The 15382-nt window shown below is 43.3% G+C and overlaps 1 protein-coding gene and 1 long non-coding RNA gene across 20 annotated transcripts in view; one reads left to right on the top strand and one right to left on the bottom strand.

Annotated features, from left to right (window-relative positions):
* SYNE1 (spectrin repeat containing nuclear envelope protein 1) overlaps window positions 1-14688 on the top strand; it is a 497963-nt gene extending 483275 nt beyond the window's left edge. For 17 of the 19 annotated variants that reach the window (XM_061428348.1, XM_061428343.1, XM_061428350.1 and 14 more), the window contains 4 exons: window positions 872-1084; window positions 3730-3822; window positions 5241-5299; window positions 13708-14688. In XM_061428348.1, coding sequence (XP_061284332.1) covers window positions 872-1084; window positions 3730-3822; window positions 5241-5299; window positions 13708-13948 — 606 coding nt within the window. In that variant the 3' untranslated portion in view covers window positions 13949-14688. The remainder of the gene's footprint in view (window positions 1-871; window positions 1085-3729; window positions 3823-5240; window positions 5300-13707) is intronic. The other 2 variants (XM_061428354.1, XM_061428353.1) reach the window with 1 other exon arrangement.
* LOC133254197 (uncharacterized) lies at window positions 927-6450 on the bottom strand. The gene is made up of 2 exons (XR_009738595.1): window positions 5890-6450; window positions 927-1119 (listed from the first exon to the last, which is right to left on the bottom strand). It is a non-coding gene; the product is annotated as an uncharacterized LOC133254197 (long non-coding RNA).
* Window positions 14689-15382: the final 694 nt, after the last annotated feature.

Below are 15382 nucleotides of genomic sequence, written 5' to 3'. Positions count from 1 at the left end.
ATAAAGGTCTTAGAAACCCAGAGGAAATAGCTATGCAGCTACATTTTCACCAGACTTTTGACCTCAGACATTAAGTTGTGAGTGATGAATCACCCGTATACCTTTTTTAAAAATCTCAAATAGATATCAGAGTATACCTCAACCAAGCTGAGTTTTTCTGCATTTATGTTAGTTTTACTTTTCTTTTTAAATGATTATTTTATGGATCATTTGCATAATACTTTATATTTTAAATAATTTGACATGCATTCACCAATATGCAGTGGTGAATATTGGTGACTTGAATAATATGCAGTATTATTCCAATAATACTGTGGACCAGGCAGGAATTAATATCACCATTTTACCTAAAGGAAATCAACCCTGAATACTCATTGGAAGGACTGATGATAAAGCTGAAGCTCAGATATTTTGGCCATCTGATTTGACGAGCCAACTGATTGGAAAAGAGACTGATGCTAGGAAAGACTGAGGGCAGGAGGAGAAGGGGGTGGCAGAAGATGAGACAGTTAGATAGCATCACAGACTCAACAGACGTGTATTTAAACAAACTCCAGGAGATAGTGAAGGACAGGGGGGGCATGTTGCAGTCCGTGAGGGTCACAAAGAGTTGAACTTAGTGACTGAAAAAAAAACCACCACCAAATGAGAAAACAGATCAGAAAGGTTCAAGGATTTTATAGGATGCTTTTTGGGAGAGGTAGGATTAGAACATATGTCCCTGATTCCCAAAGGTCATTGCTGCTATATCCTTCCTCGTGTGATGCTTAGGTATAATTGTCCACTGAGTTAAAGTGATGTCCTCCTGCACATAGGCACTTTCTCCAAGTATCAGAAATTCTCAGAAAAATATTTTTTATTATATTCTTAGCAAATAAGACATGAGCTGTTGGAATCTCAACTCAAAGTGGCCTCACTGCAAGACATGTCTTGCCAACTGTTGGTGAATGCTGAAGGCACAGACTGTTTAGAAGCCAAAGAAAAAGTCCACGTGATTGGAAATCGACTCAAACTTCTCTTGAAGGAGGTCAGTCGTCATATCAAGGAGCTGGAGAAGTTATTAGACATGTCAAGCAGTCAGCAGGTAAGCTCTCAACAGACATCATTGTGTCGAATTTCCTGCAGGAGACCAAACAAGCACCATCTTTATCCATTTCAGAAAGACTCTGAATGGAGTACTTGTCAGAATAGAGTGTCTTTTCTTTCAATCACTGCTCTTACAAATCTGGCTCAAAATAAAAAAGCGACTCGAAAACTTTCGTTAACAGGACACTACTTTTGATTCTGTTACATCCGAAAATCCTCTTGTAACCATTACTGCTGACCCTGTTAGCACCACAATTGTGGCATTTTATTTTACCCAGTTTATTTAAGAATGCATGTGCTTTCAGTAACACAGCTACAGGAGGTCACAAGCCACTGGCACACGTGAGTTTCGTATTCAGACCTTAGAAGGCATGAATTCTCCCGACATAGATGACAGTTAAGTCATAAGAAGTGTTCTCTACTAGCTTTTATTTATCTATTTACTTGTTTGTTTATCTCTTTATTTATTGGTAAATCTACTGCATCGTAGTAATATTGTTGGTTTTAAGAAATGCTTTTGCAGGTAAGACTTCAGACATTCACTTGTGAAATCCTGTCATGAACACACAAACACGCTGTAGGTGAAAGAAATATCTACTCCCAGTAACAGCAGGTGCCAGAAACAGTACAGTTTCTCTGATGCTAAAAAGGGTGGCTGTTGGATGACCAATGTGCTGTCTCTCCAGCCTGAATATCCTGCAGCTCTAAGGCAGATTCCATCACCCACTTCATGTCAGTCCATTCCCGTCACTGAGAAATGATAAAGCTTCAGTTCAGTTCAGTCGCTCAGTCGTGTCCAACTCTTTGCGACCCCATGAATCGGAGCGCGCCAGGCCTCCCTGTCCATCACCAACTCCCGGAGTTCACTCAGACTCACTTCCATTGAGTCAGTGATGCCATCCAGCCATCTCATCCTCTGTCATCCCCTTCTTTGCCTGCCCCCAATCCCTCCCAGCATCAGGGTCTTTTCCAATGAGTCAATTCTTCTCATGAGGTGGCTAAAGTATTGGAGTTTCAGCTTCAGCATCAGTCCTTCCAATGAACACCCAGGACCAATCTCCTTTAGGATGGACTGGTTGGATCTCCTTGCAGTCCAAGGGACTCTCAAGAGTCTTCTCCAACATCACAGTTCAAAAGCATCAATTCTTTGGCACTCAGCTTTCTTCACAGTCCAACTCTCACATCCATACATGACCACTGGAAAAACCATAGCCTTGACTAGACAGACCTTTGTTGGCAAAGTAATGTCTCTGCTTTTTACTATGCTGTCTAGGTTGGTCATAACTTTCCTTCCAAGGAGTAAGCGTCTTTTAATTTCATGACTGCAGTCACCATCGGCAGTGATTTTGGAGCCCAAAAAAATAAAGTCTGACACTGTTTCCACTGTTTCCCCATCTATTTCCCAATGAAGTGATGGGACCAGATGCCATGATCTTCGTTTTCTGAATGTTGAGCTTTAAGCCAGTTTTTTCCCTCTCCTCTTTCACTTTTCATCAAGAGGCTTTTTAGTTCCTCTTCACTTTCTGCCACAAGGGTGGTGTCATCTGCATACCTGAGGTAATTGATATTTCTCCCAGCAATCTTGATTCCAGCTTGTGCTTCTTCCAGCCCAGCATTTCTCATGATGTATTCTGCATATAAGTTAAATAAGTAGGGTGACAAATATACAGCCTTGACGGACTCCTTTTCCTATTTGGAACCAGTCTGTTCCATGTCCAGATCTAACTGTTGCTTCCTGACCTGCATATAGGTTTCTCAAGAGGCAGGTCAGGTGCTCTGATATTCCCATCTCTTTTAAAATTTTCCACAGTTTATTGTGATCCACACAGTCAAAGGCTTTGGCATAGTCAAGAAAGCAGAAATAGATGTTTTTCTGGAACTCTCTTGCTTTTTTGATGATCCAGCGGATGTTGGCAATTTGATCTCTGGTTCCTCTGCCTTTTCTAAAACCAGCTTGAACATCTGGAAGTTCACGGTTCATGTATTGCTGAAGCCTGGCTTGGAGAATTTTGAGCATTACTTTACTAGCGTGTGAGATGACAAAGCTTCAAGTGACCCAGTAATGACAGAGCTCTTAAATACCTAGCTATTAAAACATAGCTATTAAATAAATAAATACCTCTATTTTCTGGAAAGCCCAAACTACAACCAGGAAAGCCCAACACAGTAGAAGAATTAGGTTCTGCTTTTACTGCAACTGTCCGATTCTATTTTTTGTTTGTTTTTTAAACTGGGGTATAGTTGCTTTACAGTGTTGTTAGTTTCTGCTGTCCGACTAAATGAATCAGCTATACGCGTACATACATCCCCTCGTTCGGGGACCTCCCTCCCACTCTCCACCCCCACCCCACTCCTCTAGGTCACCACAGAGCGCTGAGCTGAGCTCCCTGTGCTATAAGGCAGAGTCCCACTAGCTCTGTTTTACACATGGTCATGTATTTATGTCAATCCTAATCTCCCAGTTCATCCATTGTGGCCCCCACTCCCCGCCATGTCCACACATGTCTTTTCTACGTCTGCATTTCTATTCCTCCCCTTCTCTTTTTCCCAAAGATGGGGATGGGGTGGGAAATACTTTGCAGATCGCAAAGCCACCATGGCTCTGGGACGTGACATCATTAAGAGCATCTGTTTCTCACGTAGGATCTGTCTTCCTGGTCTTCTGCTGACGAACTGGACACCTCAGGATCTGTGAGTCCTACCTCGGGAAGAAGTACCCCAAACAGACAGAAAACGGTAACTTCCCACGGGTTACTTTCAGTTGGCCCAAGGGAGGGAACACGGGGGCGCGACGGCCTTTGTACCTGACGCAGGGTCCAAGGGCTCTCCCCTTGCAGAGCAGGGGTCCTCAGGCAGCGTGGGGTTGTCACTCTGTGACACGGAAGAGCTCCGTTTCCTCAGTCCTGCCTTGAACCCTCTCCACAAGCACTCAGGAGCGAAAAGAACAGTTCCGTTTTTCAGAAGAATCAGGGTTCAACGTTGCGGTTCATAAGCAGGGAGACAAATTATTTTTCTTGCTCCAAGGGCCATTTCTAATACAGCGGTGCCCCTTGTCCCTTTGGCGGCCCCTCCCTTCAAACCACCACCGCCATAGTCCACCTCAGAAAGGTCGGCTCCACATAGAGGGGCGTCTCAGGCAGAGGTGGACAAAACCGAGCACCTCACGAGACCATTGAGTTTATAAGACCAACGGGGGTTCTGCTGACTCTCAAGCAGAGAATCTCCTGAAGGTGGTCTTGAAGGTTTTCTGTGACTGTATTGCCCCCAGAGTGGCACCAGCTCAAGAAAACTCACGCACAAGGCCTGTTATGGGGCTGTCTCCCTGGCACACAGTGAGGAAGAAAAGACCAGTTTTGGCCCCTGCTACCCTCTCTACCTTGATTTCTCTGTGTAATTAGAGGCTCGTTTTTCGTTTTGTTTTTTTTCTTTTTTTTTTTTGGTCTGGCTTTATGATTATATTCATTTTGATTATCATTCCATTTCTTTACTTTTTAGAAATATTGATTTCATTTGTATTTTTTGTTATAAACACTTAAATTCTATGCTGATTAATGTTATTATCTTTTTAGAATTTTTTTTTAATTTTTACTACATTCACTAGTTTCCTGTAGATCCTAGTTTAAGAATGTGAAGGAATACTGGCTTTTCAAGTCAAATTTTAGCCTTTATTTGAGTATTTAACTTATTGAGTCTTCATCACTATACACAGAACAGTCTCACTTCATCATTATTTTTGACCTACCTGCCAAGAATTGTAATATTGTTCCAGTGTACTGGAAGATGAAAAAACATGTAAAGTATATTTGAAATCCGTAACGTAACATATTGCAGTTTATATTCATTGTAATTAAATATGCAGAGATCTTTCGGTGGTGTAGTCATTTATGTTTTTACCACAAAAAGGGGGGAAATGTACCCTCTGTGATATGCATGCCAAACCACCATCCATGTTTCTTCAGTGATGAGTAATATAGATTTTGAACATTGATTTTGCTTCTTCAACCAAAGAAAAGCCAGTTTCCTTGATTCGTGGGTACCGATCATTGCATTTGGTTTATATTTCCTTTGCTGCACTTTTAGTTTTCATCAGTAGCTCGTCTTTATTTGCCTGGACTGAACATTCTTCTTTCTTTACCCCTGTTCATTGCAAACAGCCACGAGGCAAATGTAGTCTCTCACAGCCTGGACCCTCTGTCAACAGTCCACATAGCAGGTACCTTATTCTCCTGGTTTCCACACTGTTCTAGAACTCCAAGAGGATGATGAAAATTGTCCATGATTTAGTCAGGCCTCTATTTGGTCTGCCTCAGGGTAGTTGAGAAACTACTCTTTTCAGTCCACACCCTTTCCTAATAAATTGAGAGAGAATTTTCTAAGTGGAAAGTACGAGAAAATCTCAGAGCGTAAAATATTTGGACCCTACCAAAATTTTGTTTAACTATACATAGGCCATCCAGTACTTTTCATCCAATGATGTTTATTCTGTGTCCTCATAAAGATTCAACGTCACTGATGGCACAGTGCCATTTGATTCATGGCAGAATTTTATCATCCTCTTTATTTCTAGATTTTACAATAAGATAGGTATAGATCAATGAATTATTTTACCATCCCCAGAACCCACAAATCTGAATAAAATCTACTAACACCCCCAGCTTTTTATTTTATTTTCGTGTTTTATCCAGATGGTGGGTTTTGGAGTCTCAACATGGCAAGTCCTAATCTGATATCACTTAAAATTTATAGGCACCTTCTCTCTTCTGCTTCTCCTAAAACTCCTCTTCAGCCAGCACACACACTTACCTTCCTGACACTTGGCTAGCTCTTTCCCTCTGGAAACGAGCAGTCAGTCTCCCCCCCGCCCGGGGACCTCCAGATAGCCTCCTCACAGCTGCCGCTCTGCTTTACGCCTGGCTTCCAACAGTCCCTGTCTCTGCAGTTAGTGATGCTTTGCCTTCTTTGTTGTCGGTGTGACGTCTGTGCCCCCGGCCCTTTCACTAATCAGTTCACATTTCCCCAGACAACTTTTTGAAAATACTGTCCGTGGAAGCTGACTCTTCATTCCAGTCGCCAGAAGTTCACTTTTAAAAGTGGTTTGTCTCACCACTGAGCTGGAATCTCAGTTCCTGGAAGGAGGGTGGGGGATGAGGAAGCACAAACAGGCCCTGAGTCAGAGTGTTAGCTTTCCAGCTGTGTGCTAAAGGGACCAGCCTTTGCTTCTAGTCGTTTTCACTCAGCTGTGTAGTATAGAACAGATCATGATCTGCTTTCTGGTTTTAAGCTTCCCTTCACTATGTTTTGCTTTTTTTTTTTTCTTTCCCTTTGGTTTGGTTTGATGACAGTTTTGTGGGGCTTTTTTTTGGGGGGGGGTGGTCTGTAACAAAATATCAATAATAAAACATGAATGGAGAAAAACTCATGGGGATTTTTGAAGATCACGATGGGCTTCTCCAGGTGCGCTGATGTTTTCTTAGCCCCCTATAAAAAAAGACATCATGTACTGTAGAGAGATCACTGTTTCATGAAGTCCATCTTCTCGCCACAAATTACTGATGTGTCATGGACAGAGACGGGGCATCCTGTCCCCACAGTTCCTTTAAGGATACCAGAGACACACTCTGTAGTTGACGTAAATGATGGTGATGAGAAGGGGAAAAGCTCTTATGTTATTAGTAGTATCCATACTGGTAGCAACCACCCTTTGGTTCCCAATTTCCCCTGTTCTTTCAGACAGCCACCCGGCCTTATGAAATGTCAAAGGCCTCATTTCTCAGGGCAGCAAGGGCTTCGACACATTTCCTAATGGGGCTTTGCAGCTGGGGCAGCCACGTTCTCAGTGTGACATCCGCAAGGTGCCTTCAGCTCTGCTCTGTCCAGCACTGTTGATTAACATCTTTCTGAGCACACAGCACGGTGTCCACTTTGCTGCTTACAGGACCTGAAATACAAATGATCCTCACCTGAATGGCAAACGTTGGCAAACACCTTGGCAGGCGGATTGTGGTTGAACATTCTTGGATCCTTAACTCCTTGGCACCTCTCTTTGGGGTGCAGCCACGTGGACAATAACATGGAGAGTCTGCTGGGAAAGAATTAACTTCTCTCACAATCCAGGCTGTCACGGTGTTCCTTTACATTGGACTGGAGATTACCTCGCGTTTGATCTTGCACTGGCCCAGCAAACTTCAAAGGTTATTGCCCAAGCACAAACAGTTGAGAACGTTGACCGCAGCCATCTGTGATGGGAAAATTTTAGGCATGTATTCTTTCTGAGAGCAAAGAGGCTGACTTGAAAGAAGCTGGGTATTTGTTTGAAGGGAGGGTTCTTATATTCTTTTTGTGGTTTAAAGTCAGATATTAAGAATATCAGTTGTTTGCCTGCTGTATATTTCAGATTGATTCTAGAGCCATTGTCCTCTGTTCTCTTACATGATATTCTAGGGCTAACAATGGACTGATACCAGTGTTTACCATACACCTACTACATTTAGGCCCAGGACCCACAAAATTAATACAATATGGTTCGTGTCATAAAAGAATAGTGATATGTCAGAATCTAGGGATCCCCTAAATCAAGACTCTTTAATATTCAAAACATTTGAAAGCATACATTCCTAATAACTATTCAGAATTTTTGAGATTAAACATACTTAAGATGCATGGCTTTTTGAAGCCATGTTTATGATGGCCCAGCTGACACTTTTTCTCCAGTTTTGATGTGAAATTATCTAACCTGAGAGCCAATTAATGTTCAAAATTCTACTATAGATTAGTTGAAGTTCACACGTGGGAAGATTTTACTCCAATTTCCTGCAAGGCAAAGGAAAAACTCCTCCGTAGTCTGCATAGAGGGAAATGATGACTTCATTCCAAAGCTGAGAATTGTAACATGTAAATCTTCCCTGGGCCTCTTTAGTCTTTGGCACCTTCTACACAAAGAGCTGAGACAGAATAAGGGGCGAATGACTGGCTGAAACACTGAAACAGAGGGGAAAAAAGACCTCATTTTAAAATGTGTTCGAGGGAGCATTTAAGCAGGCACAGTGGGGTTTTCACACGTACATGAGGGCCTCACTGTAAACACTTCAATTTCTTGTGGAATTTTTTTTGCAGGTCTTTTCTGTCCTCCTTTGGGGATTTATTTACTCAAAGCTCTCAAAGGCCTCAGCCTAAAACAACCTTGCCCCCGAGGCGGCCGGACACCCTGGCACAGGACAGTTAGTTATAGGGCAGGCTCCACTGTGTTTCTTGTATATTTTGAGGTCTGCATTCCCAGTGTTTCCTGGGAACAACTAAGACACTTTGGAAAAATATATCACCTCTTTGAAAGTACTGCTATAAATCAGGGCTATTTCCCTGGAAGAAAAGGCTGAATCTAGCAATATCCCTGAGGGTGTGAGTCAGCACATCCTTGCTTTAATCATACAGATAAGAATGATAAGTTGATGACATTTATTTAGCATTTAGTGTATTCTAAGGACCATGCTAAGCGTTATATATCTGTTATCTCATTTCCTTATTTAATCCTCCCAACATGTTCATTCCCAATTTTATAGACAAGGATATCCGGAAATAGAGGCATGAAGATATAGAATTTGAAACCAGGTCTCTCTTACTTTGAATCCTAGCTTGTTAACCACTCCACCCAACTGCAGGCTCTTAATGGGTGTGTGTGTGGGTGTGTGCGTGCGTGTGCATATGTGCTCAGTCACTAAGTCATGTCCGACTCTTTGCAACCCCATGGACTCTATAGCCCACCAGCCTCCTCTGTCCATGGGGTTTCCCAGACAAGGATACCAGAATGGGTTGCCATTTTCCTCTCTAAGGGATCTTCCCAATTCAGGGATTAAACCCGCATCTCCTGCATTGGCAGGCGATTCTTTACCAATGCACCACCTCCTGAGAGGCTTACTTGAAACAGCGGTTCCAGGGCTGGGGCTACCGTGGGCTGCCTGAGATAGCTTTGGACCAGCCAGGATATTCATTTTAGAATAAGGGGAGACAAACCCTAAGTTGATTCTGAAAATTTGTCTTCTGAACCACATACCCAGGGAATAAAGATCACTCACACAAGAACAGAAAAGATCACGGACAACCTGATATTTCCTCACAAAATTTTCTATTCCTCTGCTGCCGGTGTTTGCTCACAAGTTACAAGATGAGTCGAAAGTGTCTTTTCATTTGTGTTTCAGTGACATATGCACAGAATTAACTCATTTTATTTCCTTGGTGATGTAAAATTTTTGAGATGAGTTGCACCCCACATGCACACTCACTCCTTAGGCTTCTCACAGCCCTTCTGAGACTTTCTTTGCTGTGGTGTGTTCATAGGCATGGGCTTCCCTAGTGGCTCAGCTAGTAAAAAATCTGCCTGCCATGCAGGAGACCTGGGTTCGATTCCTGGGTTGGGAGAATCCCCTGGAGAAGGGAAGGGCTACCCACTCCAGTATTCTGGCCTGGAGAATTCCGTGGCCAGAGTGCCCACAACTACACATATTTTGGGAAAGAGATGAAACAATGCCTAGGCAGTTTTTTTACCCTCAAATTTGAATGAGTGAGGGGAGTAAGAAAAATTATAAAATAAATGTTTACTTGTAGAGAATAAGCATGTTTTTGCAGGACAAGGTTACCCGAAATATCTCCATTGATTAAGTTCCTTAAGCAAGCTTACAGATTTAGTTTTTCCTCTGTCAACTCAGCCTCCACCACATCTGTTTGTAGAGTAAGGCCCTTGGAGAGGGATGAGTGAGAGATTTTTGTTCTTCCTCCTGTCAGATTCCCCAAGACTCTTGAAACTTAATTGAATTTAGATTAATAGATTAAATATTAAAAGTACTCACTTACTTGGTATCATTAACCTGCTAGTATTAATACTAGAAGGGACAGGTTCATCCTAAGGAGAGAGAACTTTGGGACTGTTGAAACCTTAGTAATTGCCCCACGCGGGCGGCATTGTTTTCAGTAGACCAACTGGACATTTCCAAGAGCAGTCAACTGCATGGAAAATCACTAAGCACTGTGTGTTCTCTTTGTCCCCATCTTAGCCCATTATTTCTACCCAGGCTGGCATTCTTCAACATTAGAAAGCTTGCACTAATTAAATGTTGATACAGAATGCTCTGATGCTGTTAAATGTGCCATGTCCTTCAGTAGACTGCGGCATCTGAGCCTGTCATCCAAAGATGGTGACCTTGTCTTGCTTTTCTCAGGAGTGGACTAGTCAATGTGTAGCCCTTGTTTTGATCTCGATCTTTGGCTTAATTGTTCAAAGAAGCTAATAATTGACAAACAGGCTGTTCAGCTCTGTCAGTCAGATTCTTAATGATATGCATGAATCTGCCCATCACTAATGTCCTGAAGTGTCTCCTAAAGAAAAAAGTCAGTTTGAAATCTCCCTCATTTTATTCAGATACTGAATAATAAGAAACATGGAGCTCTCTTTTGTTTTTAAGTCATCAGATAGCTGACAGGTGGAGAGTGTTGTTCACCAGGGCCTATTTTCAGATCATTCAGTCCAGAGCTCATGGGTGACTGTCTCATCCTTCTCCAGACACTTTAAACCACTGAATTCATAAACTGTCAGAACCAAGAAGTTTTTAGGAGATTAATGCACTCTCATCTTTGCAAATGAGAAAACTGAAGGCCAGAGAGATTAAATTACTTGCCCACAGTTGTACAGCTGCCTCAAAATAGAATGTCCCTGTGTCCATATCCTGACTTGGTGGTCTCTGTAAAGCTGTGAGGCTTTATGATTAAAAGCATTTATTCTAGACATGAGGAAACCACTCATCTCCAAGTATTTTAAGATATTGCCTTCTTTGCCTCTACATGGGAGATACCCATGACGTAAATATGACCTGGATGGCCTTCATTCATGCCACCAAACAGCAAAATATTACAGAGACATGCTGTTGGAGCTCTTCCTTTTTTATATTTTTTACTTTTTGGCTGCACCTTAAGGCATGTGGAACCTTAGGTCCCTGACCAGTGATCGAACCTGTGTCCCCTGCATTGGAAGGCAGAGTCTTAACCACTGGATCACCAGGGAAGTCCATACAGCTCCTCCTTTAATTGTCAACTGGGGCACGTGATTTACTCTATTTATAAAGCCTAAGTTCTAAAAGTTAGAATACCAGAGTTGAAATTTTCATTCTATGCCATGCTAGCTGTGTAACCTCGAGTGGGTTGCCTAACCTCTGTGCCTCCTTTACGTCGGCTATAAAATCAAGGTGGGACAGGAACACCAAGGACTGCTGTGGGGATGAAGTGAGAGACAAATGCTTCTGTTATCCAGCAGTTAGAAGAGTAAATGTGAACTTTTGTTAGTTATTTATCTACAAAATCAGAAGATGGATTACCTACTCTAAGGCTTTATCTCAGGACGAATATTTTACAGTTAGGTAGCTAGAGAAAGTTCTAATTAATAGATATGTGACAGACTTCTTTTATGCCCTGGGTCAGGAAGATCCCCTGGAGAAGGTAATGGCAAGCCGGTCCAGTGTTCTTGTGCCTGGGAAATCCCATGTACAAAGGGGCTTGGTGGGCTACAGTCTATGGGGTCACAAAGAGCCAGAGGAGACTGAGCGTGCACGCACATAGCGCATCTTCACAAAACAGTGTTTCTGAGCATTGGTCCTAGCAGAGGGCAGTTAATCAATTTGACCACTAGATGGTGATTGAACTCTTGTGGCCTCCCAGTTGGTAACCTCTTTACATTCACCAATTACTGGAAGACATAAAGTGCATAAAACACGGAGCTTGCAAGTTGGAAGCCTGTCTAGTCTAATTTGAAGGATTTGAAGAAGAGGTTGTAGCATAGAGGTGAAGTCAGTTGTTCAAGGTTTGTAGACCGGAAAAGAACCCAGTCCCAATTTAGGCCAGGGGTCTGTTTTTTTCAATCACGCTCTGAGAGCTGCAATAGAAACCCAGGATAGTACACGGCTGCTCAGAGCTTCTACGGGGCTGGTCTAGACTGTTTGTTTCACATATTTCTTTGTGAATTTATTGAAAGAGTTTTGAGTAGTCCCTCTGTTCCCTTTTAAGGGGATTACTTCTGTTTTTTATCTTAACATTTTCTTTGGTGCCACTCCTCACTGATACCAGTGTAATCTGGCTTCCGAAATTAGTGGCTAATAAGGTAGCTCTGATAGCTCAGTTGGTAAAGAATCCGCCTGAGATGCAGGAGACCTCGGTTCAATTCCTGGGTCGAGATTTGCTGGATAAAGGATAGGCTACCCACTCCAGTGTTCTTGGGCTTCTCTTGTAGCTCAGCTGGCAAAGAATCTGCCTGCAATGAGGGAGACCTGGGTTCGATCCCTGGGTTGGGGAGATCCCCTAGAGAAGGGAAAGGTTATCCACTCCAGTATTCTGGCCTGGAGAATTCCATGGACTGTATAATCCCTGGGGTCTCAAAGAGTCGGACATGACTGAGCGACTTTCACTTTTCTTTTCAAGGTAGCTGGAGACTGTGTTTTCTCATGAGATAAGCATACAGAGTGACCAATACAGTGTTCATACCTGTATCCCTCTCCTGTGGTCTCACAATCAATGCCCTTACCATCAAACCATTAGAGAATTCAGACTAGGTGTGGGGAATGAGTCTCCTTGGTACATCTGTTCTTTCTGCTTCTGCAATGTTGTGTGTGTGTGTGTACACAATTCCTCTTGTAAATAACATTGCTTTCCTCCTCTTCTGCACTAGTAACCAAAACATTAATGGATGCTTACAAAGAGAAAGCAGTACCCCCCACCCAGAGCCTATTTCCATATTCAGTGTTTCACAGGCAGTCTTTCTTATGAATTCTGAAGTTCATGCTTCATCTCTAATGCACTGTTTCAAAAGTAGATGGGGAAATTTAAGAAGATAGGAAAATGTGGAACATTGGGTCTAGAAGGAGCTTTCAAGGCACAATCTGTCTTCAGAAATAGTGTGTCTGTTTCCCAAATTCATGGAGCCAGTGACAGAAGGATCACCCTGGATTCAGTATCATTCAGCACCTGCGTTGTGTAGACTGACTCCACTGCCACACTTACTCTTACAGCCTTGGAATCTGCTAATATTAGGCCAGTCGCTGACTCAGTGCAAGATGAAACCAGGGTATACTCTAAGGTTAATTCAACTCTGTGGGTCTGTGCAAAACGACTGCAGCTGTCCTTGTCCTTGCTACACGGACTCTGGCACGTCCAGGACAGCTAGACGGGAGGAAGACCTTGTGTCATCCCGACAGCCACTAATTGTGCCTAATGTTGCTCTTGATATTCTTACACCAAAAATGTGCTGCATCAAACATCTACATTTTAATTATCCCGGGTCTACTTAACTTATGCTGGTGGAGTGTGTGTAGAGCAATTATTTTTGTTGGAAAAGGTTTTGCCAAATCGAGGGGTGGAATTTGAACCCAGTTAGTTACCTTTAACCGACTAAATGTCTGCTTTCCATCAGTGCAGTTTCCAAACAACTCTTCATTTGGTGGTGGGTAGGTCACCTGGGTTTACTGCAGAAGGCTGGCAGCTAACTGCCAGGTTGGGTTGTGTTCAGCCTAACCAAAGGGGAGGAAGCATACAGCAGCATCCACCCAACACTGGGGATACTTGAGTTATTGATGTCGATTCTTCTCTCAGGTCCATAAGAGGTGGCTCCGATTCCTCCCTTTCTGAGCCTCGGCCAGCCCGGTCCGGCCGAGCCTTCCTGTTCAGAGTCCTCCGAGCGGCTCTTCCTCTTCAGCTCCTCCTGCTGCTTCTCATTGGGCTGGCCTGCCTAGTCCCCATGTCGGAGGAAGACTACAGTTGTGCCCTCTCCAACAATTTTGCCCGATCATTCCACCCCATGCTCAGATACACCAACGGCCCTCCTCCTCTCTGAACCAAGCAGATGCTTTCTGCAGCTTGCTGTTGGTCGCCTAAGGAGGAATTTGGCCCAGGGCAATCCCAAAAGAGCAAAGAAAGGACGTGAGTCTTGGCGGACGCCCTCCGTATGGCAGCTGACGCCCACCTCCCCCTCCCATGTGTGCAAATCGCAGCTTCGGAGGCGACGGTAAATGGTGATGGGGGAGGGCACATAGAGGACAGAAGCTGGGAAGAAATTCTGGTTGAGCCTCAGCACTCAAGAGAGTCAAGATTTCCACCGCTCCCTGGACACGTGGACTCTGGGCCCTTGGCCCATCCTGTGTGTGCCCAGGGACTTCCGGAGACCATCTAGGCAGCTTTCCCACAGTGCTGCTCCATCCGTTCAACAAGTGATGCTACCTGAGCACCACGTTGGCATCGAACAATCTACCAGCCAACCAGTGCTGAAGAGATTTGAAGACCCTGTAACATACAGTTTTTAAGAGCTTATATGGCAGCTTCCTTTTTACCTTGTTTTCTTTGGGGGCATGATGTTCTAACCTTGCATTAGAAGCACAAGCTGTAAATCTAAAAGGCACTTTTTTTTAAAGGTATAAAGAAACATTGGATGTAATAAATAAAAATCATGGAAGGCTTTATGTGAAAAAAAAGTTGAATGTTATAGTAAAAGAAATGATATTTATGTATGTACAGTTTGCTAAAGCCAAGTTTTGTTTGTATCAATTTATTTGCATTTATTACAGATACTATGAAATATTTTGTCTGTGCTTTTTTTTCCTTCTGAAAGAAATGACTCTGAATTTCCCTATTAAGCAGGCACTTCTCAGAATGCAACTTGCTGCTGCTGCTGCTAAGTTGCTTCAGTCGTGTCCAACTCTGTGCGACCCCATAGACGGCAGCCCACCAGGCTTCCCCATCCCTGGGATTCTCCAGGCAAGAATACTGGAGTGGGTTGCCATTTCCTTCTCCAATGCATGAAAGTGAAGTCACTCAGTCATGTCCGACTCCTAGCGACCCTATGGACTGCAGCCTACCAGGCTCCTCCATCCATGGGATTTTCCAGGCAAGAATATTGGAGTGGGTTGCCATTGCCTTCTCCAGAATACAACCTGAGTTATCTTTCTTTTGTAGAATAAATGAAGCTGAAACATAAGCATATGTTAAAAAAAAAAAAAAAGGAATAAAGGATGAACAGAGGTAGTGCATATTTAGACAGAACTCTGGATAACTTCTCCCTTCTCCTTCCACAGCCAGTCACATCTCCCAGCTGTCTCCCAGGTGCCTCCCAGCATCTTTCATACCTTTCCTATTCTCCTTTCTTTTCTGTTCTCCCTGCACAATTGGAGGAACCACCTGTAATCTCCTGACTGAGGCCCCTTCTCCATTCTATCCCAAGGTTTACCAAAAAACCACGGGAATATCCCTGAAGCACGCTTCCATTCAGACCCTT

The sequence above is a fragment of the Bos javanicus genome, chromosome 9 (assembly GCF_032452875.1).
Source record: "Bos javanicus breed banteng chromosome 9, ARS-OSU_banteng_1.0, whole genome shotgun sequence".
NCBI classification, from domain to species: domain Eukaryota; kingdom Metazoa; phylum Chordata; class Mammalia; order Artiodactyla; family Bovidae; genus Bos; species Bos javanicus.
Note: the sequence above shows the minus strand (reverse complement) of the source record. Positions and strands in the feature narration are given on the sequence as shown.